The sequence below is a fragment of the Pteronotus mesoamericanus genome, unplaced genomic scaffold, assembly GCF_021234165.1.
Source record: "Pteronotus mesoamericanus isolate MK-2021 breed Mesoamerican mustached bat unplaced genomic scaffold, CSHL_Meso_final scaffold_1186, whole genome shotgun sequence".
Lineage (NCBI taxonomy): Eukaryota > Metazoa > Chordata > Mammalia > Chiroptera > Mormoopidae > Pteronotus > Pteronotus mesoamericanus.
Genome location: NW_026555302.1, coordinates 13,770,341 through 13,796,187, shown reverse-complemented (window position 1 = coordinate 13,796,187; position 25,847 = coordinate 13,770,341). Strand labels below are relative to the sequence as shown.

At 55.2% G+C, this 25,847-nt stretch overlaps 1 protein-coding gene across 6 annotated transcripts in view; it reads left to right on the top strand.

The window, feature by feature from the left end:
* Positions 1-19,898, top strand: part of DCAF6 (DDB1 and CUL4 associated factor 6) — a 69,693-nt gene extending 49,795 nt beyond the window's left edge. For 3 of the 6 annotated variants that reach the window (XM_054587809.1, XM_054587812.1, XM_054587811.1), the window contains 9 exons: positions 4,138-4,253; positions 5,308-5,394; positions 5,619-5,958; positions 10,804-10,845; positions 13,396-13,534; positions 14,998-15,154; positions 15,655-15,743; positions 17,351-17,456; positions 19,344-19,898. In XM_054587809.1, coding sequence (XP_054443784.1) covers positions 4,138-4,253; positions 5,308-5,394; positions 5,619-5,958; positions 10,804-10,845; positions 13,396-13,534; positions 14,998-15,154; positions 15,655-15,743; positions 17,351-17,456; positions 19,344-19,408 — 1,141 coding nt within the window. In that variant the 3' untranslated portion in view covers positions 19,409-19,898. The remainder of the gene's footprint in view (positions 1-4,137; positions 4,254-5,307; positions 5,395-5,618; positions 5,959-10,803; positions 10,846-13,395; positions 13,535-14,997; positions 15,155-15,654; positions 15,744-17,350; positions 17,457-19,343) is intronic. The other 3 variants (XM_054587814.1, XM_054587813.1, XM_054587810.1) reach the window with 2 other exon arrangements.
* The last annotated feature ends 5,949 nt before the right edge of the window (positions 19,899-25,847 follow it).

Genomic DNA, 25,847 nt, shown 5'->3' with positions numbered 1-25,847 from the left:
GTTTTCAGCTTTAAACCATAATTTTAATCATGTTGAATATACTTGATTCTCCCCTGCATTTGTTTGACTTAAGTTTATAATAAACATTCACATGTTACTGTTTAGCTTTCATAAAAATTATTTTATGAGCTGTATCATAGCCCGTCAAGTAGAGGTACTACAGTTCACTTAACCATTTCTCTTTAGCTGGGTAGTGAATTTGTCTTTCTCTTCTTAATTTATCCAAATAAGGCTATAATGAATGTCTTTGTTTACAGGCTTTTCCCCCTACCTTGAGGATTATTGACTTGAGATGAACCTCCAGAAATGAACTATATCTAGGCCAAAGAGAGTGCCAAGTGATTTTTACAGGGTCTTGTGCCGTTACACTTTGTCAGCAGCACATGAAAGTGCCCGTTTTGCTGTCTCTGGGCCAATGTTCAGTACACTCCCTTCTTTTTAACTTGTATATTTGATTTTAAAGTAACATTTGTTTCTATTTAATTGCTTACTAGTAAGGTTGAGCTTTATATATATTTAATGTTTGCATAGGTTCTCTTCAATGGCATTTCTGATTTTATTGATTGCTCATTAATCTAGTTAACTCTTACTCTTCCAAAAACTCAAGTTACTTGGGTTTCTTACATTCTTTCCCACTGTCTCATGGCCTTCTGCCTCAGAGTGCCTCCAAAATCTTTAGTTTTAATGTATTACTATATTAATATTAACTAATATAAAGATAATATAACCTTTCTTAATATATAATTAATTTTGTAGTACTATAACCACATGCTATATAGTAGTTATATTGATCATTTTATAACCAATATATTAATTATTCTGTGTAATTAATATATTAACATAATTATATATTAATATGATTGTTATATGTTATATGGTAGTATAATATATAATACGTGTAAATAATATATAATGCAGTTATATATTGTTTATTAATATATAATTGATTATCTGTTCATATATGATAATATTAATATTTATTCCAATTCACTGGTTTCCATTTGTGTTTATGTGTGTACATATTTGATACTAGAACCTTTGAGTAAGTAGCATTTCCAAATATGACTGAACGCCTTCTGTGTTTTGGAGACTCTTGTAGACTCGGGGAGTGCGTCAGTGAAAAAAATAGGCCGAATGTCTCTGCTGTGTAGGAGCTCACCCCAGGCGGGGGAGGTGGACAGCACACACGATGAATAAGTGAATTGTGGGACAGGTTAGGAGGCGCTGAGGGCTGTGGAAGTGAGCAGGGCAGGGGAGGGTGGCCAGCGGGCCTGGGGGATGGGCGGTGTCACTGGCAGGGTGCGAGGGAGCGGCCGTGTGCACAGCCAGGGGACGAGCAGAGTGAGCGCAGGCAGTGCAGGGGCAGACCTACTGTGTGTCAGGATCCTTAAGGGACGCAATCACTTATAGCCGGAATGGAGCGTCCAAAGGAGAGATCAGTGGCAGATCAGGTCAGCCAAGGAGTGAGGTGCGTGCTTGAAGGACGAGGGACGTCTGGGTGCTGTGCAGACATAGGCCGTGAGTAGAAGCCAGGACATCAGATAGCAGGCTGTGGCATTAGCAAGGTGAGAAGTGGCATTAGCAAGGTGAGAGGTGGCGTTGGCCAGGTGAGAGGTGGCGTTGGCCACGTGAGAGGCGGCGTTGGCCAGGGGAGAGGCGGCGTTGGCCAGGGGAGAGGCGGCGCTGTCTCGGATCAGGATGGAGCAGGGGAGGTCCTTAGAAGAGGCTGGATCCTGGATGCGTGTTTGAAGGTGCAGTCAACAGAACTGCTTCATGAGTCCGAGTGTTTGACCTCTCCGTTTGAAATCAGGATGTTCATCGCCCTTTCTCTTAATGTATAATTTAGGCTCACTGAAGAGCGCCATCCTTATTCTTTTTGTCTATTCTTTTTTCATCATTCTGGACAGAAGGGGCGGATTTCTTACAAAGAATCTCATCCGAGCACTTTCTCTAGAAAAAAATGTTTAGTCCCACTCTTTTGAATACTGACCATGAATCATATTCTTTCATTCACCAGTTTATTTCTTTATCAAGGAAGTAATTAGGTTTTTTCCTGATTATTCCTGATGAATATTCTATATTCATCATAAAAAATTGAAGAGAGGATGCGTTGTTTTCTGTCTCTGCCACTGCGGTGCCTTGCCCCGGCTTTGTCTCTTTGAAGACAGATGAGACAAGAGAGCCATGGGGAGCTTAGACTCTGACCTGGACAGTGGTTGAACCTAAGACCCAGTTTTCTCACCTGAAAACGGGCATGTTCCATAGAACCGACCTCCAGAGTTGTTGCGGGTTTGGTGAGACCGTGCAGAAAAAGCACATAGCACTTAGCAACCAACTGGCCCGAGAGATTGTTAGCTCTGAGTATCATCTTGGGTAAATTGCCTCCCGTACCCTTTGCACAGTTTCCTACCATGGTGTTTGACTTTTTCTTACTGATTTATAAGAGGTGGTTATTCGGCAGAGGGTGAGTGAGGGTAAAACCATCTACCGTCCGTTTTTGCGAATGGCTCCCCAGCCTGGTGTGTGGCTCTTGGTGGTTGGCAGTTTTGCTTTCTGGTTACAGCTCCCCCCTTAGAAAGCCTTATCCTTCCCAGGAAGTAGGGGGGAGTTCTTTCTTTTTTTTTCCCTTATATTTCTATGATTTTATGTGAAAAAGTATATGTTTAATCCTTCTATAACTTATTTTTCCTTGAAGTGTGCTGTAGAGCTATAGCTTAATTTTTATACATGGCTGTTCTTTTGTCCCAGCACCATTTACTGAACAATCTCATTTCTCTGTGATTTAAAATGCCACATTAACATTTGCTAAAGATATTGCCTTGGTTACTTTGTCTTTTCCACTAATGGCTCTCAGTCCCTACATCAGTGCTGTGACGTGTTCATTCCCGTAACTTACACAGGGACATGTATGTGTGCCTGTGTTGCAGCTTTCTCAGTGGGACAAAAGGATTTACGTGTCACGCAAGGATTTACGTGTCACGCTAGTTTCTCTTTACTAAAATGGCTACGTATTTATTTCTGGTTAAAAAGAAATACAGAGTAATTGCAAAAAAAGTAGAATTCACAGAAAAGTATTAAGGAGTCGCTCGCATGAGGCCTCCTGAGTTGACGCCTGATGCTGCCCAACCTCCTCCTCTGCGCACAGGCCCGGACGGACAGGGTCCTTCGTAAGAGCCCCGTGTGCCTTACACGGACGCCCCTGTCTGAAAAGTCAAACTGACTTTTGCAATTAGCCTAAAAGGGTCCTTAAATGAAATCTTGGCCAGAAAACTCATGATAGCTTGCATTGCTTACTGAGTCACGGCTATTTGTCTATAGTTAATGTTTTTTAAGTTACCGTATCTCTTAAGTTTCTTTTCCTTGTTCACATTTATTCTAAATTCGAGAAACTGTCACATTTCTGTGAATGTAATTTTAATCTGAGTCAGATTGTTACACATTTTCCTCTGTTTCCTTTCCTACTCAATTCCCTCCTTACACTATGGGGTACCATGGCCTGTCCCAGATTACTCATTGAAACTTGTTGATTTAAATCAGCCCGGTATTCTGCTCGCACCAGAAATGCTGACTAACCGTGGTCACCCCCAGCGGGGTGTCCAAACTAAACTGGAACCCGGTCGGGGCTTCTGCACGCTGCGGTGCCCAGTCCCCGGCCACGTTTGAGAAATGGCCCAGACAGAAGTGGTCCGCAGTCCAGGGCCAAAGGGACGCTGGGGCCCTTTTTAAAGTGCTCGTTCAGAAGCAGCCCAGAGCAGCGAAGCCCAGAAGGGCGTCCGATCCACATCTGTAGCGTCACTAAGGCCCTGGACGGGTGAGCCAGCTCCAGTGGGGAGGAGAAGGGAGGCGTAGTTGCTGTGAAATCCAAGAGAGGGGTGTGTAGAAATACAGGTGATCACAGGAGCCCTGGAACAGTGTAGAAGCCGACCTCCTGTATTTTTAAGTCTGCTTTTTAAGATTAAAGTAGTCACCTTGAGTATTAAAAGTGATGTTCTGTAGGTACTGTTAAGCTAAGAGCCCTACATGTTACTTGTAGCCTGAGTTTTTCCAACTGCCTCTGTGGCTGTTAAATATACAAATGACCCTCCAAGTTCACACCTAGTAACTCCCTGGGGGCCACTGGCCTTGTTTCGGTGACAGGAGCAGCACTTCCTCCAGCTCTAGAGGGAACGGGACCCACGGCGCACCCGAGGGGCCGGAGGGGGCCCGGGGCCCCCAGGGCTCAGAGCCGCCCCCAGCGGGGGACCGCGAGGCAGGTAGGCCGGACCCTGCTTTGTCACCACACAGCCCGCGTGGACGTCCCCGCTTGCCGTTCCCTCAGCGGTGCCCTTCGGTTTCTTGTTTGCAACAAATTCCTTTGGCCTCTAGTCTGGCTGTTACTGCCGATCCACAGCAACGGGTGCAGCTGGTCGGGACCGTCAGCGTTTCTGACGGGCGTCACAGTGCCGCCTGGGGCCCCGCTGCGGACACAGAGGCCGGAGTCGTGGCCGTCCTGCCAGCCACGTGCGCTCTCAGTGCCGCTTGGCATTGGCGTTCATAGTGTCTGTCTGGGCCTCTCGGAGTTGGGCTGACGGGGGCGGGTTGGGGGGCGGGGGGAGGGGGTGTGAGCTGCGCAGGCCGTGGCCCAGTCCTCTCTCAGGCGGGGGCTGCTCGGAGCCCTTCCCTAGAACGTGTTTATGTAATAACCATCGTGTGAAAGGTAGAGTCTAGCAGAGAGCCTGAGACAGAGAGATTCTCCATAGATGCTTGATAAATGAAGGAATAAATGAGTTCTGTTTTGAAATAATGACCAGATACTTCAGTAACAGTTTACAAGAATTAAATATGTGTAGGACAGCTGTCCAGTTAGGTGCAAAAACTGATCCTTCAGGGGTCTTGGAGTTAAATCCCAGACCTAAGTCTTCTCAGTGGACAAACAGTTTGAAGAAGGCTCATCCTTGCTGTTTGTTCATGGTCGTTCAGATGGTACCAAATGTGTGCGTGAGGAGCTGGAACGTACTCAGGGTCACGGTCAGACCTCGTGAAGGTCAGAAAGCCGGCAGGATCACAGCAGTGGGGAGGCGTCGGGTGCAGCACACACACTGGAGACCCATGGGGGGCTGTGCCCGCAGGTCCGGGGCTCAAGGCGGGGCTGGCACAGCTGTGTGCCCCTCCCCCAGGGCGTCCGCCAGGGGGAGGTTTATCCAAGTGGCAGAAGTTTCAGTGACCCCAAAAGGGCTAAGAACTGCTGACATCAGGAGCTGGACTATTAAGTTAGTGGCTGTTTTCCTTAAAGAGTCAAATTAAACAGCTCTCTGGGTCCCTCCCCAGGAGCGCCCGGAGCCCCCTCGGCGGGCGGGACAGCGCAGCAGGAAGGCACGTCCGCGGAGAGCCCGGCTCAGGGCTGGACAGACACAGGTGAGTCGCCCCCTCTCCAGGTCGTTGCTTCATGGGGGAGGCAAGAAGCGTCCATCTGTGTCCTTCTGGAGCTGGCGGTCCTTTCCAGATAGGCATGTTGTGGACTCCCCTCTGTTTCGGTCAGTGAAACGTTCTGTTAGAAGATGTCTGTGACCGCGTGAAGTTAGAGTAAATAGCTAAGGCCACACGTGGCTGCTGGCACTGACTGCCTTGTGTCCCGACAGCACAACCAGACAAGTGCGCACCCGAGCCTTCGGGCTCCTGCTCAGGCGAAAGGGAGGCCTGCGACCCTGGGGGTCCGTGCGCGGTCCCAGAAGACGCCGCTTGGTCTGAGGATGGCCGGGAGCCGGGAACTCCCGAGGGGACCATCGCCGAGACCGCTGCCCGCGGCCGCAGCCGCAGCCCCAGCCCCAGCCCCGAGCCTCCGGCACAGACGGCCGCCGGCGGGCCCGCGCCCCCCGAGGAAGCGTCAGCCGCGGACTCTGCTCTCCCGGACACAGATGACAGTGATGATGACCCGGTCCTGATCCCAGGGGCCAGGTATCGTGCAGGACCTGGTGACAGGTGGGTACCTTTTAAATGAACAAGAACTGTAAAATACAGAATTCCCGAGGCTTTCTTTGAAGTCACATGAAAGAGTCTCTCCATTTTGGACGGTTGCTCCGCGTAAGGGTGTCTCAGTCATGTAAACTGACAGCTTTTCAAGCTGGGAGCCGTCTCAGGTGACGCTTGTTCTCTGAGCGAGCGAGCGAGCGGCCGGCAGGGAATTGGCGTGGGGGCGCCCGGGGCCGTGTGTGACGTCAGGGTGTGTGCAGTTAGCACGGCGCCCTGGAAACATCCTGGCCTGGGTCGGGTTTTTGGTTATCGCTACTATTCAGTTTTTGGCTTTTCTGTTGACCCTGGACGAGAGTAGTGTGATAGTAGTTCTCGATTTGAGAACGTTATGTTTTTCTTTGATTTCTACTAAACTTTGGTAACTTAATTTAGAAAATGAAAAATCACACCAAGCAACAAATATTATAACTGCAATAAAGAATTGAATTGCTAACATGGTCATATACTTTCCCCAGTTTTCATTTTATGTGATCACAGGATGTATTTTATTTTTTTCCTAGAGAAAATAAGTCTTTTAAAGCATACTGCATTCCATACTGTCTAGAAACCGTTTCTGCAGTTGGTGCCAGCAGGCCTTGTATAAGTCTGTCCTCTTCCAGAGAGTCACGTGGCATCTCTGAAAGTCCGGCCTGCGCAGGAGAGGGGCACGGGTTCGCCTGTCTGTGCCCAGTGGTCCGCTATCGATAGGCCGTCCGCTGTTCTCAGCAAGTGACCGCTGTAACGGAAGGCGGACTGACACCGGACGGTGACAGTGTTGTATAGGGAGCGGGACAAAACGACTTGGGTGTGAATCCGCCCCCCCCCCCCGGCTAGTTTTCTCATTCCAGTGCCCGCGTCCTTATTTGCAAAATGGGGTGAGGCTCGGCAAGGATGGGAAGGACTAGCACAGATACCGGCAGCCAGGCAGGCATGCAGGCAGCACAGGGCCCGCCTCACAGGGAAGGCACCAGACACCCGGCAGCTCTACCAGACCAGCCTGCGTGGCTGCTCGCACAGCAGCCTCGGTAGCGGCGGCGCCGCCGGAAAGCGAGCGCGTTCCCTGCCCTCGGAGGCGGTGGGTGCCGAGCCTGCGCTCTGCAGTGGCGCGTCTGTGAACGCAGAGGAAGCGCTGCTCCCTGTGTTTGCACTGGGAGGTTCACCGAGTCTCCTCTCCGCCCGCACAGGCTGGTCTGAGGTCCTCAGTGTGCGCTTTGGACGAGGACAGCTCAGTTCCCCTCCTCTCCGTACCCGGAGCGGGTACCCGGAGGGAGTCCCGCAGCGCGCGGGCACCGGCCACCGCCTACCGCCTGAGGCCCACATGGGCGGTGACGGGTCGTGCAGCGCACATCTTGAAATCAAAGGGACGGTTCCCAAAGCCCAGGCGGCAGGGCTGGGGTCCGGGCGCGTTTCCAGCGCGCACTTAAAGCCGTCTAGTGACTGTTACATGAGCAGACAGATGTCCTTGTGTTTTCCCTCCACTTCTGTAACAAAATGATACTAAGGTCATAATTGAAAGTAAAATTAAGTATTTACTTTTTAATAAAATGTACCACTTTCCAGATAAAATGGTATTTATCAGAAAGTGATCAAATGTCACTTTCCAGATTGGTTTAAAAAAGAAGTTGTAGTTTTAGCAGATAACAGACACTAGCAGGGAACCGTAGTTACTTAGTGCCTGCCAGCCAGGCTGATTACAACGCTTTCCGCCGGTGCTGCTTGGTGACTGAGAAAACCGAGGGACTAAGCAGCGAGTTTGTATATTCTAGACCTAAGGAGAGGCGGTTTTTGTTTTTTGTTGTTTTGTGTTTTTTTTTTTTAAACACAGCAGCATAACATCAGTGAAAAAGGAGGATATGAGGGGAGAGCGGGTCTCAGAGAAGCCGAAACTTCTTGAGGCTCCACTACCCTTACTTTGCAGTTACTGTGTTACCGGAGCTGTTTTTCTATTGAGCCATATCGTTTCTTTGTCACCTTCATAATGTTTAGATGATTTACATGTTTTAGGGGTTCTCCTGGAGTTTGGATCTGCCTCTAACTTGGCACCTGGTAGCAGCCTTGACCCAAGAAACCCAGGCGCAGAACGAGACTAGCAGAGGGCCTCGGGGGATGGCCGGGATGGGGCCTGGCCAGCCCGTGTCTCCGCACTAAGCCCTGGGGCCGCTCCCAGGCCTCGGGCGGCCTCGGGGCCTGCAGTGCTTCCCTGCTGTTTCCTCGATTAAGCGTCACATCACAGTCTGTGCGCTCAGTTGAGGTGATTCACCTCGGTTTGTCCTGTGTGCTATTTTGTTTTAGTGTATATGACCTAGTAGTAAATTTACGGAAGAATAACAGGATAATAAAATTCTTGCCCTTTGAAAAAACTCCATTTATTGATGAACAGAGGGCGCTACATATGCCACTTATAAGAACCTGGAAAACAGTTTGAATAAATTTATGAAATTAAACACAGCGTTTTGTGAATACAAAGAGCACACACGGGTGAGATGCTGCGGTGACTGCGATCAGCGTTGCACAGTGACACCCGTTTCTCATTGGAATTTGCATTCTTCTTTCCTAGCTGGTTACCAAAAATTTGTTAACGGTGAAAGATCTTCCCTCTGACGTTTATCTGAGTGATTTTAGGAGTCCCCAGCGTTACGGGCGGGGTGGGAGCTCGGGCGCCTGGCTCCGGTGCGCGCTCGCGCTCGGCCCCTTCTGTGGGCGTCCGCCGGGGCCGCTGCCCGTGGGCTTGGCTTCCCACTTTGCAGGAATAGCCGTGGTGTCTTGTGTTCTGGAGAAAGTTTAAGAAATTTTGCTTTTTAAGAACATGAATCATTTTAAGTAATCATATGATTTTTGAGAATTCGCTTACGAAGGGCAAAAGACCCACAGCTCTGTTGTAGAAGTCATACCCTTCGGTTCATAGAGTCTCAGGATGCGTCCGACGCTTGGGTCAAGGCCCAGCTGAAGGGCGCAGGTCTCAGAGGGAAGCCACTCGGGCTGAGTCTGGTTGGGCTGAGAGGTGGTCCAGGAGTGAAGCATGCGAAAGTAGGCGTCAGATCTGTGCGTGAGTTGGTGCAAAGGATCACACCATGGATCTCATAGATTTCTTTGCCCCAAATTTAATTTTTAAGCCAAATTTAACTTTTAAAAATGAAACCTTAAAGCTTTATAGCTAAGTCATTTTGGGTACACATTTAATAAAAATACCAAAAAAGTTATTTGCAATGGAGAATAACGATTTCTCTCTAGAGATTTGCATTCTTATAACTTGGTTAAGTAAGCGTGCCTTGGTTTCCACGCTGGGGCTGATATCAAGCCTGACGTGGAAATGTCCTAGAGGATGAAGGCCTTGACTACTAACAAAGCTATTTTTAAATGGAATGCTCTTCTCACTAACCCCGCTGGCCTTGGCGGAAACAGAGCCGGGACTTGGTACAGAGGGGCTAGGATGGAGGTCCTTACATGGCCCTGTGACACACCACCATCTACCAGCGTGAAGGCTGGCCCTGGCCTGCGGCCCTTGGGAGCAGGCGGCCGGCAGCGATAGGCCCGGTGCCGGTTGGCTGCCCCTCGCAGCCCGGCCCGTGAGCCTCGGAGGGAAACCGAGCTGGGGTCCATGGTCAGAGGCCTTGCCTGGCCGACATCCGAAGTTTAAAACCATAAAACCTATGACCCCATGTTGTAGGTCCCCTTGAACTTGGTCTTGGGCAAGAACAGAGAACATGAAAGGGAAACTAAATCGGAGAGAGAGCTAATCAAACATCCACTTTCTAAGCATGGTGCTGAAGAAACCAAGGCATGAAGTACATGCGTGTCCCTTGGTGATGTTCGGTGCTGGATTCAGAACCCGCAACCACCCGGGCGTTGGGGTGGGACCGGAGGCGTGGGGCCAGCCGGCCGGCAGCCCGTGAGAGGGGCTTTGCTCTGGAAAGGGCGGGCACCGGCGGAAGCTTCTGAAGGGGTCCTCACATAGCCTGGGGGAGTTTTGGGTACAGACTCAGAGATTCAAGATATTCACCCAGTATTGCCTGGTAATGCCTTTCAAAAAGTATCTCGTGTCTGCAGTTTGGTTCTGTCGACCTCCCCCGAAGCCCAGAGTCTCCCTGTACTTCCTGTGAATTTGCCGCTCTCTGTGTGGTCGCCGCTGTTGTCACTCTCTCAGTATTCCTCAGCGTTTCGAGTTTATTCTTCATTACAGCAAATTGCAGAGAAAAACAAAGTAATCACAAAGAAGGCGCAGGACCCCTCGGGCGTGGAAAGCCCTGTCGCTCTTCGCCGCTGGTTACTCAGCTCCTGGTTGGGACGGGCGGCAGCCCCACCGTGGGGGCCCAGTGGGGTCGTGGCTCCGGGCCCCGCAGGCCCCTCCCCCCTGTAGCGGGGGGGATGGGGGGGGGCGGGCAGGCTCTAACCCCTTTCCGGGGCCAGGGTTTGCGGGGGCGGGTAGGCGGAGGTGGGCGAGGGGCGGATGCAGCGGGGGAGAGGCTTTGCTCTGGGCGATGGGCGCGTGTGCAGCGTGCGGGTGATGTTGCGCTGAGTTGCACCCTTGAAGCCTGTGTGCTTCTGTGAACCATTGTCACCTCGATATGTTTTTTAAAAAAGACAAAAGGTGTCAAGTGCCAGGCCTCCCTTCTGAGCTGTGTTCAGTGCGTGTTCCTGCCTCCCTCTCTCCTCACACACACTAAGTCGAATGCCGTGTCTCCCTGATACCCCAGGTCGCGCGGGGAGGTGGAGGTCCGTTAGGCCGAGGCCAGGGGTGAGACAGCGCTGACTTGAAGCTCTAGGTTCCTGCTTCTGTGGAGTCTGTGAGTGACTGTGTTGTGTTCCCTTCACTAGATTTAATATCAGAGGAACAACAATAGGTGATAGAATAAAGAGGTAATGCCATCTGTTCCTTCCCTGCTGCTGCTGCGTTTAACGGTGGCACCGCCAGGCCCTGTTTTCCACCACTGACCGCCTTTCCTATTAACAGCCGCTGCTCCCGGGCTGCCCGAGCTCCCGCGTGCCCGCGCCGCAGAGCGGGCCGCGCCCCGCAGGCTGCCCCTGCTGCATGCGTGCATGAGCTCGCCCGCAGAGCCCTTCCCGTGTGCGTGTGCCACCGACGGGCGCGGCAGAGTGCCGCCCGCAGAGCGCTGCGGCCGGCCGGGGAGCGCTTTCGCCGTCGGTTCCTCACTTCGGTTGTTTTGTGGAAGAATGCCGCGTAGGGGCTTTTGAAAGAAACTTGACTGGGATGACAGCACCTTTTTGTTGTTATTCACATATCCTCCTTTTCCTCAAGATCAGTATTTAAAAATGGACTCGAGTCTCATTCTGCACATAAGTGTAAGATTCTGATGTTAAAAAAGAAAGCTGTATTCTTAGAAATGCCTTAATCACTTAAGAAGACCACATAGCAAGATGATACATAATTCTTAAACGCTCTGTCATCTGGGACTAGCTGGGGCACACTGTTAAATTCAGTACTCGAGTGAACCTCCGTCCCGCTTCTGTCTCCGCGGAACCCGGGTCACTGACGGAACCCGCCTGGCCCCTAATTCCGGCGGCACGTGTCTGTCACTTCCCGTTAGTGTCTGACACAAAGTGGAATAAAAAGCACAGCACAGAGCGAGGGCGGGGTGAGGGGGTACGTGGCGGGGGGGCGGTCCCCGTGGGGAACACAGGGAGGAGGAGAGGAGCCCGCAGCGGCAGTGGCCACAGGGCTCCCTGTTAGGGCCCGTTCCTGGGGCGATTCCCACGTGAACGTCTCCTAATTATTCTTGCTTTTGGGCTAGTGTTTTCAGGCTGTTTTAACGTGAAGGTATGTTTGAAGTAACTTTCTGCAAATTAGTCTAATACCAGTTATCACTTTCTAGTTAAATGACAGTAAAATGGAATTTGTTTCAGGGCTTTCTGATTTTCTGGTTTATTTACGCCTTTTATCCCAAGCGCCCAAAACCAGTTTCTGCTCCTGCAGTGAAGACCACAACTAAACACACCAGGCTGCCTCCCCTGAGCCACAGCGAAGGCGCTGTGAGGAGCTGGCGGTGGGGCAGGGGGGGGGCTGGAGGGGGGCTGGGAGGAGAGGTGGCCCTCAGCCTCCCCTTAGAGCCCAGAGCGGGAGGAGAGACTGTCCCCTCTGCCCCAGTGACTTCTTCCTTATGCAGAGATTGCGGACATTTCTAAAGATAAGGCAGGCTTTTCCTGCCCTTGTTCCTTAATCCTAGCTTTTTGTCTTTCACTTCCTACCTTTTGTGATTTTAATTCAGGATTTTATGATCCCTTTTATCTCCTTTTCTTCATGTAACAATTATACTTTTTTTTTTAATTACGTCTTTCAGTGGCTGCCCAAGAGTTTGCAATATGCGCGCACAGCCAACCCAAGCCCCCTCTCAAAGGGCGCGCCACTCAGCGCTCTGCGGCCTCCTTCCGCCCGTGCCGCGTCGCCCCTGACTTCCCGGGTGGGAAGTGCGCCTGGAAGAGCGCGCTCTCCGTCCTGTGTGGAGAGCCACGATTTGTCTCATCATGAGCGAGGCTGAGCGTCTTTGTATATAACTATCAGCTGTTGATTTCTTCTCTAATTTTCCTACTCACGTCTAGAAGAACGTGGTTCTTCTAGTCCTGTGATTTTCTGTTAGAATGTTCGTTTTTCTTACTGATTTATAGACCTTTTATATACTTTGGATGTTTGGTTGACGTATGGCAGAATACAATGTTTTAAATAGCATATTCACACTAACAGGCGTATTAAGCACTCTCACGTGTTAGGCGGTTTCTGCTCGGAGGTAAATCAGTCTTAAAAAGAGCCCATCACCCCTCAGCCCCCATCCTGCCACCCGCCGAGCCGCGGCGGGGAGAGTGCCTCGCTCGCACCCAGCCTGTGTCCCGCCCCGGAGCCCGGGCAGAATAGGTTCTCTTGGGAGGTCGTCTTTTATTGCACTTATGATAATACTTATTCTCTTGTTCTTGATGCATCTGTTCTTTGCTGGGACATCTTTCAGCAAATCTCAAAACATAAATTTATCCATTGCTCTTATATGTTACCCTTAGTGTCTGTAGGTTTCTCTTTATGCCTTTACATTTCCTGATGTGGAGAGGAGGACAGAGAACACTGAACAGGACTTGTTTTATTTGTGGTAAACTGCACATGAATTTGTCCGCGTCTTGGTTTCACCGAACAGCCCTTCAAAGCCCGGCGTGCCGCATGCTACCCTCTGCCGTCGCCACCGGGAGCAACTCTCTCAGCGACCTCCTCACTAAAACATCTTGTTCTCGTAACTCGACTAGTCTGGCGGGCCCCCCCTGTCGTGCCTGCCTTGGGGTGCCTCCCGGAGCTCATGCGCACTTTACATGTTTCCTAGACCCCTGGCTTGAACGTGCGTCGTTTCCTTCCACAGCGGCCGTGAGCGTTGTTCACGTTTTGTGTTTTTTCTTTTCACGTGGAATTCACAGACGCTCTGCTGTTGCCCGCATTCAGGAGTTCTTCCGGCGGAGGAAGGAGAGGAAGGAGATGGAAGAGCTGGACACGCTGAACATTAGGAGGCCGCTGGTGAAGATGGTGTATAAGGGCCACCGCAACTCCAGGACAATGGTACCCAGCGCCGTGGCATTCTTTGCAGGAAACACGGTTTCCCCGAACCCGTGTTTTACACAGCGACCTTCCCTGAGTGGCTAGGGTGGCGCCTTCGCGGTTCCCTCCTGACCCACAGGCGGTTCCTCTCGCCCTGTGACGGAGCGTGCGAACCGCTGGTTTTCCCAGGGAAACTGCCCCCCCGAGGAGCTCGTGCAGCAGGTTAAACATTTCAGCCTGTGCGAGTGGCCGTAGCTGCTTGTCTGCCCTCGCACACTTGCTGTGCGCCCCCAGTGGGGTGTGTGGCGTCCTAGCAGCCCCCTGGCCCTTTTTGGAGAGAGAGGTTTCGCGGCGTGAAGCCCGGACTCACTGCGAAGCACGGTCAGGGCACTCTCAGTACCGCCCCTCCGAGAGGGACGAGCGAGGACCCGGTTTAGCGGCTTCGCTCCCTAGACCTCAGTGTCCTCATCGATGAAATAAACAGAACAGGCCCGATGGTGTCTGAGATCTTCTCAAGCTTTGACAGTCCGCACGTCGGTGCACCCAGCGCCACGTTAATTATTTACCAGGGGGTCTCGCGAGATGATGAGCGGGCTGGACCTGTGACTCTGGGCCTGTGACTCTGGGCCTGCGACTCTGGGCCTGTGACTCTGGGCCTGTGACTCTGGGCCACTTAGATCTAGGGAGTGCTGTTCTCGTAGAGTCGTCGAGTTTTCAGAGAGTGTCTACAGAATCGGTTTTAACCTCTCTTCAAGGTTTAGGTAGAAAGTCACTTCAGGGTAGGGAAATAATAAGCTCTCTATAGAAGCCATGGGTAGTAATGATTTAATCATTAAATGAAGAATACTGTTGTTAATAGAAGTAACCAATTTACATTTCTTGCATTTTGCGGGTTAAAATTTTGGAGGAAAATAATTAGGCGCTGGAACAAAATAAAAAGAAGATAAGTAAATAAAATAATAGCTCCAAGTAACGGCAAACTGGCTCCCCTCTTTTGAGCCGCAGGCCTTGAGGGGTGGGCCTGAAGCCCCGCCTCCGCCCGGAGGCCGCCCAGCCTGTGGCCCCTCTCCAGGCTACCACGCCCCTCATAGGGGCCAGCGTCTCTGCACCTTTCCTCCTCAAGCGCCAGAGCTTCAAACAGCTAAGAAAAAGATCAGCGTTGTATCGTCATGCTGTCAGAAACCCAGAACTCACTTATTCAGCAGTTTTTACTTTAGTGCCTGCTGTGTGCTAAGAACTGTCGCAGACATGTAAAGGCAGCATTGAACAAAACGAAACCCTGGTCCTCGCAGGGGGCTTTGCATCCTGGGAGCCACGCTGCTCCCCACACTGATCCCTGTCATGATTTGGGGGTTCGAGAAGACAAGGAAGCTCTCTAATTCTTACTTCATTTTCCAAGCCAATGATAAAATACTTAGAATAAATCTTTGTTTAAATAGCTTGGATTTGAATTTTCTTATACTGCCTTTTTCTTAACCCCTCAGATAAAAGAAGCCAATTTCTGGGGCGCTAACTTCGTGATGAGCGGCTCCGACTGCGGCCACATCTTCATCTGGGACCGGCACACCGCCGAGCACCTGATGCTGCTGGAGGCTGACAATCACGTGGTGAACTGCCTGCAGCCGCACCCCTTCGACCCGAGTAAGCGGGCCTGGTGCGGGCGGACTCCGGCCCCTCCGCTGCTCTAGCTGCTGCCCGAGGACAGTCCCACTCATGCTGGGGCGCGGCCCGGAGTCCGCCGCAGCTCCGGGGGGTCTGAACCGGCACAGCCTGCGTTTGGCAGGCCGTGGGGAAGGCCGGGTAGAGGGTGCGTCCTCCTGCTGTTTCCTCTAAGTTGCGTCAGCGTAAGAGGTTCGGCTGCTTGAACTTCTCGCTTCTTACCCAAGTGGAACTTGTAAGGCGCACTGGCTGGCTCTCACCTTCCATTGGAAATTGCCTGTGTGTCTCATAAAACAGCAGTGAATATGAATGAAATTTGAGTCATTCAAGATGGTCTTAAAATTACATTCTAGGGTCACTTTTAGGAAATCATCAAAATAATTGTTCTCAGTTCACAGATACATACAGACTTGTAAATGTGCATATCTTGAAGAAGCGGCGTGTGTTCTAAATTTAGGTTAATGTGTACATTTTCTTTCTAGTTCTAGCCTCATCTGGTATCGATTATGACATAAAGATCTGGTCCCCACTGGAAGAGTCAAGGATTTTTAACCGAAAACTTGCTGACGAAGTAAGATGTTTACTGTACTTACTAGAGCATATTCTACTTTGGTCTTGAAAAGCTTTCTTAGGAAGTATCAAAGCAGCCCCTTGCTAGCTGGTACATAAAACAGTTCATGCAGTTAAGGAGATCTTTAAGAAAAGGAAAAATTAAGATAAAAACATGCCCATAATACTAAAGGTAAATGTCAAACTCGTATTTTGCTACTTTGAAGAGTATGAGTAATATCCAATTATTCTGTAGTTTAAGAAAAATAGGTTGACTACCTGTGCTATTGCAACAAAGAATCACTAAAAAACACTGTCCTTTTGAGAAGCGTTTTCCCAGCTGCCTCCCATCGCCACAGCCAGGCAGGCAGCAGGACAGATGACGAGAATCTTTCCCTTTATTGTGGCCTTTTAGGATTTCCTCAGCTCCCTGTTAGGTCAGCAGTTTTCCGGCCGCGTTCTGTGCGGTTCTAGGCTTTGCGTGGAATCGGGATAGCGAGGCGGAGGATCGGTCCTGCCTTCAGCCAGGCTCTCACCCGCGGGTTTCCGTGGGGGTCTCAGGCTGAGAGGCTTCAGTCGTTAGTCAGCTGCCGACGGCTGAGCTCCCGTGCGCGGGGGGCGCAGCTCAGGGCGCTGCTGCTTCCTCTAAACAAGCAAGCCAGTGAGGGCCGAGCCGGGAGAGGTCCGGGAAGCGGAGGCTGGCAGAGCAGGGGTGACAGTGGAGCGTGGTTCCCCCAGGGGCGCTCGCTCACGTGACAGACCCTGGCCCGCAGCGCCGACCCGTGAGGTCACAGCGAGAAACCCTGTGCCCGGAGCACACGGGCAAGAGGGAAGGGCAGGCGTGGGACCGGACAGCCAGTGCGCGTGTGGCCAGCGACCGAGACGCATGCACAGCGTGTGGGAGCCTCTAGGAAGGACAGCTGTTCTTGGGCACAGAGTCGCCGGGGCGGGGACATCTTCACCAAGGACAGGGCGGTCGCCAGGACTGAGCTCACAGGCAGACGGGGCGCCAAGGAACCCCTGCGACCCGGGGGCGGGCCTGGCGCGCAGGCTGCGGGAGGGCGCAGGACACGCCAGTGCGCAGGAGCCCGCGGCGTGTGCGTGCGTGGGCAGGGCGCGCCGCAGGCCTGAAGGGCGGGGTGGAGAAAGAGGGCTCCCTGAAAGGTGTCCCTTTCCCTCCCACGCCGGCGGCTTCTCGCGCCGCTCCCCCTCGCGGAGCGTGCCGTGGAGCCCTCGGAGGCGTGGGCGTTCCTTCGCCCTGCTCTTGTACTTGGGACGCCCGTCATTGGTGGCTCCTGCTCTGAGGGTGGTTTTTCAAGATTAGTTTGTCTCAGTTGAGGTAACACACTCTCAAAGGGCCCAGGGGACCCAGGGACAGCAGCTTAATCCTGCTGTGCCCTGAAGGTGTCGGCGCTGCTGTCTGGACGGCGGCCAGGCCGGTCCCGATGGGGACGTACTCTGATCTGGCTCCTCTCGTGCCTGGGAGCGACTGGCTTTGCGAGGCCTTAGTGGGGGCACGCAGGCAGCACGCGTGCCGGGGGGAGGGCCGCCCTCGCCCCGCTGTCGGGGCGGGGTGGGGGCTGCCCGTCACTCCCAGGTCTTTGACGTGCGGCTGCACCCCGCCCGCAGGTCATAACGCGCAACGAGCTGATGCTGGAGGAGACCCGGAACACCATCACCGTGCCCGCCTCCTTCATGCTGCGGATGCTCGCCTCGCTGAACCACATCCGAGCCGGTGAGGGGCCGTGGCTGCGGGGGCGGGCGGGGGGGACGCGCCGCTGTCAGATCCGCGTAGCGGGGCAGCTTTTATTAGTGAGCGCGGTGACGGACTTCCTCCTGAGCCTGGTTTCTGGGAAAGCGTCCGAATGGAAAGACGGAATCCCCTGAAAACTTGCGGCCGCTCGGCTCTTCCCTCCGAGCGGAGGCTCCTGCCGGGGCCCGGCCTGTGTCGTCGCCGGGGCCTTTCAGGGGCCCTTCGCGCACGCGCGGTGCGGCCGCCGGGAAAGGAATGCCGCCTGCCGCGGTCGACGCAGACGCCTCCGCTTCCTTCTGCGGTCTTTGGTTTGAAATGATAAAGTGAGGTTCAGTGCCGCAGATAGCACGGCATGCAGGTAGTCTAACTAACATTCAAGAAGGAACTCAGTAACCTGTGTTCGTAACAACAAAGTTCCAGCATCCTTTATGAACACGTTTACCAGACAAGTGTTGATCGCTGTCCACTGATTTTATAAATTAAGTTTTTTCGTATGTTGGGTGTCACCTGTCAGTCAATGACAACACGGACCAGCGTTTATAGCGCCCATCAGGCTCGTGCGCCAGGCACGGAGGAGCCACCTCTCCGACCAGCCTCCCTGGGCCGCGACCCCTTGCCAGGCGGGCTTTGTGATAACTTGCCCTGGGCCGCACCGCTGATCGGCGGTGAAGCCTGAGTCTGAAAGTCACTGCTGAGGCCTCGCCCCGCAGACCCAGCACTTGGGTGCGCGGGCCGCCCTGCCGCCCCCGCCCCCACAACTCCCCCAGTTCGGGCCGCGCACCTGCGCTGCCATCCTCCGCCAGGCCAGCTGATCTGCTTCCTCGCTTACCCTGCATTCCCTGCCTCTCTGTCCACTCTGCCCACGCTCCGTTTTGGGATTTGTCGAACTCTTCACCACCCAACATCACGCTGTCCCCTCCCCTCCTTCTCCTAAGCTGGACCTGCGGCCTGAGGTGGGACTCAGCGGGCGTGTGGCAGCCGCTGCAGGTGATGAAGTCCTAGCTTCCCTCGGCTCTCACTGCCAACAGTGTGTCTGACCGCAGCGCCCTCCATGTTCCCTTGGGGACATGTTTCTGTGGCAGAAAGGGACCCATCCTGGCGACGGTGGTGGTGAATCCACGCTGTCGCCTCCTGTACGTGCCCTAAGGTGACGAGTAAAACGCATTCGCTTACCCAGGAAATCACTGAGCGTGCAGGGCCAGGCCCCGAGGACGGAAGGTGAAAAGCAGTCACAGGCAGGCAGGCAGGCGAGGCAGCGGAAGGCCCGCCCAAGGCGCTGGCCTGCGGAGGAAGGAGCGGGGGGCCCGTGGGCGGCCTGTCTGCGCAGCCGCGGGAAGGCCCTGCACAGGGCATGGCGGCAGCTGAGACGAGAGCGGGGGAGCAGCAGGCACCGGTGCCGTCGGTGGGACGGCTCCCCCGGGTGACCTCCTGGGGCGGGCACGGTGTCTGTCCCTGCTACCTGGGTACCGTGCCTCTTAGCATGACGCCTGCACAGAGCGCGGAGACTTCATTTTTAAATTCTTCTTACAAATACAGTCCTCAAGGGCACCTCGCTCGCACCCAGGCCCCCCCCCCCACCCGTGACACCAGATACCCCTCCTCAGACTCCCGGGCTCCCAGGGACCGTCGGGACCCCCATGTGTCAGTATCTGTGGGCTTCTAAAATTTTCATGTGTGGAGTTATATGCATATTCAAAGGTAACAGTGCTATTTCCTTCAGCTTTTTAAAACTCCCCTCTGGAGGCAAACAGTAACTTAGCACACACACCGGCAAACTCATCTTCGCATGGCGATGCGTGGGGTTACGTGCACGTAGCGGTTGGAACCCGAGAGTATGTCTCTTGTGAGTCTCACCCCTGTGTTTTCCAGACCGGCTGGAGGGCGACCGATCGGAGGGCTCCGGTCAGGAGAACGACAACGAGGACGAGGCCTAGGCGACACGCAGCGGCCGGCACTTACGACGTGTTGAAATTTGTATAAGACATTTATTATATTTTTTTCTTTACAGAGCTTCAGTGCAATTTTAAGGTTATGGTTTTTGGAGTCTTCCCTTTTGGGGGTAACCTGGCATTGGTGTGGAATGACTGTGTGCATGAACTTGGGAGCGGGCGTCGGGCCCAGCGAGGCTCTCGCCCGGCTGCCGCGTCTGGGGAGCGCCCGCAGCGAAGTGCAATACTCCCTCACCGCCAGACGGGGGAGCTCGGATCGACATTGGAGAGCCAGTCTCGTGTAGTGACAATGTTGGTTCCAATAAATTTCTACACTTGCCATTTGCATGTTTGTTGCTTTCTAATTAAAGAAGCTGGTTGTTTTAAGATCTCCTGAATTTGACTTTGTATTCAATGCCTTGTTATCTTGACCCACGTTTTCCCCATCTTTTCTGTAACATAAGACTGTCTCTCTATTCTTTTCTAGATTGAATAATCTTTTCTGTTTTGACTTGTGTGTGATAGAATCGCATGGAAAAGCTTTTTCCCCGTCTCATTCCAAAGTCCGTTTTCCTTACCTCCAATCGGCACCTTAGTGGCTGTGGGCCCCACGGCCGTGGGCGGAAGCCTGAGCACCCTGCAGCGCTGGCGCGGCACCGCGGCACACGCGGCGCTGCAGGCCTGGGCTCCCGGGCTCCCGGGCTCCGGGGCCTCCGGCTCCAGCGGGACTTCCACTGGAGGGGTGACCACCTGTCTGTCTCCTCATTCCTGGTCTCCCTTGACCCCAGTGTCCACCTCCACTCAGCCCCTGCCCTGGCCCTGCTCCTGCAGCCGGAAGCCTTCGCCACCCTGCCCGCCCGCTCTTAACTGGTCACGCCCATCCCCGCTGGCCTCGAGCACTCGGGTGTGGCCAGGCAGAGCTGCTCTCCGCAGCTGGAGACCAGGATCGCGCCTCCCCGCGCCCCCGAGGTGGCTGCCCCCAGGGAGCCCTGTGTTTGAGGGGACAGGTGGGCCGTGTGATCGTTCAGTGGCTTCTGTGGGACTTCCACATGTGACACTGGCCTGGGCAGGGCCCGCGTGTCTCCCTTAGAGAAGGCAGTGAGTGGGCGAAGGGGAGGACTTGGAGCTCGAGCGGAACAGGGCTACAGACGGCTTCGGGGAAGTACAGCGGCCGCGGTGTCTGGTTCCCAGTGTCACGTGGCCTGCTGACCCCACCTGACTCCTCCAGGCTCCCGCGTGCTCACTGGGGGAGGGGCACAACCCCATTGGCAGCCCCTGCATCCCAGGGGCTGTGTGAGGGCCCACAAGACCAGAGAGTGAAGCGCTTTGCAGAGTAACCAAAAATGCCTTAGAGAATGGACATGCCGTGCAACGCTGCTTCCTCCACGGAACCCACGTGGCCCTGGGGATGCTGTAGGGTGGCGCGGGGAAGCCGACGGCACCCAGGCTGTGGAGGACTCAGTGGGGTCGGGAGACGCGGCAGGAAAAGCGGCCGGGGGGGGGGAGCACGGGTACGTGCACCCTCTGGCGCAGGACGCGGTTGGGGGTGGGGGCAGAGGAGCGTGGGCGCTCTCAACCTCCTGCTCGGTGTTGCCGGGAACCGGCGTCTGCTCTGAACCTGTTATTTCATCTTTTCAATGTTGTGTATCAACGGAGTGAGGCCGCCTCCCTTCCGTGATTTTGCAGAGTTTGGGATTGTATGTTACAAGGGAACCTAGGGAGCCAGACAAGCAGTGAAATGGCAGAAAGAAGATGTTCTAGAGGCAGGGCAGCCGGTCGTGGCTGTGACGCAGGGGGTGCTGTGGGGGGAACCCCCAGAAGTTAAAGCTCCCCTCCACCCACCCCCAGCAAAGGGACCGTTGTGGCTTCAGTGGTGGCAGGCGAGGGGCTGAGGAGGGTGGGCTTTAAGCCTGAGGAGGTTTTGCGTCTCAGTGACGACCACCATGCGCCCTTGACTTTGGTGCTGGGCTGGACTGAACCCCCAGGGAAAACTTTGGGTCAGGAGCATCTGCTCTGTGTTCGACAACCTTCCGTGAGTCTCACCGTCTCGGGGGAGCTTCGAAAACGCTGCGCAGGGCCCCCCGGCCCCCACCTCTGCAACAGCCGGCCCTCCCTCCTCCGCCTCCTTCCGCTTTGGGGGCTTTAGGAAGCGAAGATACGACGTGAAGGGGGCACCCGAAAAGGTCCACAAGTCCAAGTACAAACTCACAGTTTCCACAGCTGTGCACGTACCAGAACCACATGTTTAATCAGGTAAACAAAACTATTCTAAATGCACTTTTACTTGTTTATAAATACTGACATAATCCTAAACATTTTTATCTTTAAAAAAAAAAAGTGAAATGTATTTCAGGATTAGCTTGTCATTTCATTTGAAGGATGGTTTTAACTGCTTTTGCCGCCGGGTCCCATCGCCAGAACACAGGAGGGGACTGTCCCTCGCGAAGGGTGGGGTGGGGGGCTGGCGGGGGCTAACTCGCCTACGGTCGGTGACAGCTGGGAATGGCGGTGTCGAAAGGGAAAACAAGTGGCCTCTGCTTCCCAAGCTATTGGTACAGCCCCGGAACATGCTTCCTGGGGGAACCGACCCGCTGTGGGCGCCACATTGTCCACAGAGCAGCGCCGAGCACAGGCGCTCCGGCAGCTCCAATGCGGCTGCGTCTGCGCTGGGAGCCCTGCCCAGGGACCCGCCCCACGGGGCCCGCAGATCCTCGCTGGCAGGCACCCCGTCCCGTCTCCCTGCACTGCCGTGGCTCCTCCCCTGGGATAAAGCCCAGCTTCTAACAGCTTTCCACTGTCCCTTGTCCTCCGGGGCAACGCTGGCTCCTTCCTTCTGGGCCACGAGGCCAAGACCCGGTGTTTGGCCTTGGCGCCGCTTGATGCACCTCGAGACCTCGGACAATCCTTTCACTCCTGCGCCCCCCTGGATTCTGTGCGTCTGTCCCCAACCCAGAAGGAACATTGGGCTCTGCCCCCTCTTGGGGTCGACGCACAAGTGCTCACAGCCATTCCCCGGCACGGCAGGCGGAAGGGGTGCCTTCTCCCCCGTCCCCGACGGCTCACCTGGGGTCCCGCACGCACTGGGGGCAGTGACAGGGACCACTGCCCCTGCACGGCCTTTCCCTCAGGGCGGAGGCGGCTCAGAGAGCCTGCGCTGCCTGTCCCTGCAGGACCAGGCTGCGTCTCGGGGCCGCGCCTCCCCTGGGCCGGGAGGCCGAGCTCGTGCCACGACGTGGGGTCCACCCCGGCCCCGGGGCCCATCGTCCATGATGGGCGCTTTTCGCTCCTTCGGCCCTCGGGGGCTGCTGATGCCACGTCGCCTTCCCCCTCTGCTCTCTGGCCTTCCTGTTCCTCCCCATCTTTCGCTCCCACCAGTTCTCCACCCCTCCCGCATAGGATAACATCATCTCAGGCCCCCGTGACACAAGGATGACACCCACCTTGTCGCGGACAGGAGACCGCAGGGACTCGGTGCCAGTGCGTCCACATGCTGTGCTGGGCACGTCCACCCACATCACCACGCCGCGGGAGGCCCTGCATCCTGCATCCCCACATAGAAACAGGTGACAAAACCTCCTCTCACAGATGAGAAAACCGACATGGGAAGACGAACAGACCCAAGACCACGCAGCTCAGCAGCAGCAGCTGCAGCGCGGATCTGCGCCCGGCACGCGGCCCCACAAGGCCGGCTCTGTTCCCAGCATTGCCCGCACCTGAACCGAGGGCGCAACAGGCACTCGATGTCTCAGCAGGCAGGCACACAGCATGCGCTCAGTGCGTGCTGGTCCCCGCCGCACCCTCCCGTGGCCACCTTGCCCCCAGTCCCTTCCAGCAGGACAGCGTCGCCTGGGAATGAACACTCAGGGGCGGGGAACGTATCCCGGGCCTGCAGAGAAGCGTCTCTAACGTGCAGGGACGCGGTCGGATGGGAAATGGTGCCTGCAATGAAACGGAACAGGCTCAGATCTCTGGCCGCCCTGCCCCCTCCCCTGGCCGACTGCAAATGCTGATTAGTCTCGCTGGCCGCTCACCAGCAGGCAAAGATGGACAGTATCTTCTCCTTCCTCTGATGAGAAAGAAACGTAGCACCTGGTGGCCCTGGTGTTGGTCCTCAGCCCCGCCTCACGGCAGTCGCTGACCATCTCGTGGCTGAGCCGGGACAGAGCCTGCCTCCCCGCAGGAGGCCTCCTGTGTAAACCAGCTGGGTGGCTCTACCAAGGCTGAGGACGCAGTGGAGACTCGTCCAGAGCCAGAGCTCTGCCTGCAGCAAGAACTTCAGGTGTAACCTTTGTGTGTCCCACTGCTGCCACCTAGTGGTGAAGGTGCCGAACTCCAGTCTCCCCAGGAGGGCCAGAAGGCCACGCGGAGCGCCCTGGGGCTCCCAGGCCTCTGCGTCCCAGCAGCCCCCGCCCCCGTACCTGGGGCACAGTCGGGGGCAGTCCCAATCAAGGAAGCCGCGGGGGGCAGCAGTCCTAAACGTGGTCCTGTCAAAACCAGGAGACACAGGACAGAGGCTTCTCAGTGGCCGTATGTCCCCCCTGCCACGGTGCAGGTTACGTCCCTCAGGGAGGCGCCAGGAGTGTACAGGGGCTGGGTTTCGTGGGGACGGTTGGGGTTCTGACCTGCACCAAGGGCCGGTGTCCTCCAAAATGGCTCCTGGAAGCTTGAGAATGCGTGGGATCCCCCAATCCTCCTGCCACCCGCCTCCGGCTCCCTCCCTCCCTCTCCCGCCCGCCCGGGCGAATCTGCAAATCTGAATTCTCCATTATGCAAAGTGTGGTTCTAGCTGCCAAACGTCCTCCAAGGCTTGGCTCCCACTGCCACCTCCGTGGAGTGATTACTTCCCCACCCCCCAGCGGGAAGTAGTCACCTGGCCCTGGAGCCCAGTCCTGTCTCTAACCACCGCTGGCCTTGGCCATTCACAGCGTCAGCGTCCCCGGGTCTCTCCCTCCCCGCACGAGCTGACACGCATCATCACTGCTCGCGGGGCCGGGCTTGGCGCCCCGCGGTGCACGTGCGGGTCTGCAGAGCGAATAAACGATGGACCGCAGCAGGAAGAGCGGGGACAGTGAGTGCCCCTGGGAAGCGCGGTATTTCTAGACGGGCTCAGATTTGACTCAGTAAATCCCAGCTCGTCCGGGCCCAGCCAGTGGGGACCTGGGGCCTCAGGACCCTCCGTGCAGCCCAGCCCAGCCCAGCGCGGTCCAGGGGGCGCACACTCCAACCCTGGGTTTCTGAGCTAGTGGGGGCCCTCAGGCCCCCCCGGTGCGCCGCTCCGGGTGATCCTGACCTGCCCCTCCCCGCCACGTGCCCCTCTGCGACCTATGCGAGTGCTGGGAAAACTCACAGGGAGACGATGTAAAATGCCCTCTGACTAAGGAACGCCCCCAGGGCGAGAGCAGGTCTGAGCTGCACACCTCTAGCGCAGACCCCACTGGCGAGGCCACCTCTGCTCCAGAAAAGCCCTCTTCCCCTCCCGCCCCACACCTGCCCGGCGCCCAGCACCTGCCCGGCCTGGAGAAGCTGTCAGTGAGCCCAACCACCGTGGTGGCCCCGGGTCTCGGCCACGGTCTTTGCAAACTGCAGACGAGGGGCCAGCCAACCGCTGTTTACACAGCACAACAGGAACCGCCTCTCGGGGAGCTGGAGGACCCCAGCGGCAACACAAGCTGGTGAGCCTCAGGGGCAGCTGCCCGGGCAGACACAGCCGGCCTTGGCTGCTCACCTGGGACCCGGAGGGCGGGGCTGGCCCTGCGGCCTCTAAACGCACCTTGGGGACCACCCTTGGAAGCTGTGCGACGTTAGTCCACCCTCCCCCGCTATTTCTACCTGACAGAGGACATCAAAGGTCACGGTTGAAAATGACCTTGAAGACCCTCTGATCTGATGCCCCACTCCCTTACCCCATCTTCCCACGGCCCAGAGAAGAGACAGAAGGCCCAGGTGGCCCGAGTGAGATGGGGCGGAGCCAGGCCGGGCGCTCAGGTGGGGATCCCAAGCTCAGCTCTCGGCTGCTGTTCTGCCTCCTCTCCTGCCAATCAAGCATCACAGATGGACGGAGCCCCTCGGGTGAGGTTTTCCTGCGAGATGTCTCTCTAATGACAACCATATCTCTACCTCCTGACTGTGCCTGGCCCCGCGGCTCCGCTCAGGCTTGGCAAGTCCATGGCATGTCCTAACCAAACGCTTTGTGTTCTTACAAATTCTGGAAAGGAAGCACCGGGTTCCTGCTCCTTCCTCCTGTGAGAGTGGTTTCTCCCTTCTTTTGAAAGAGCAAAGGGTCAGCAAGCAGGGAGGAGGCTGTGACTGCCCCGGGGCACCAGCAGGGGGCTCCTCCGAGGCGACATCCCAGCCAGCCATGAGGTGTGGGAACGGGACGTGAGGGCCCTGTGGCTGGGTTCTCCTCTAGGGACCCCGCAGAGGCCTGGGCGTCCTGGGAAGGCCC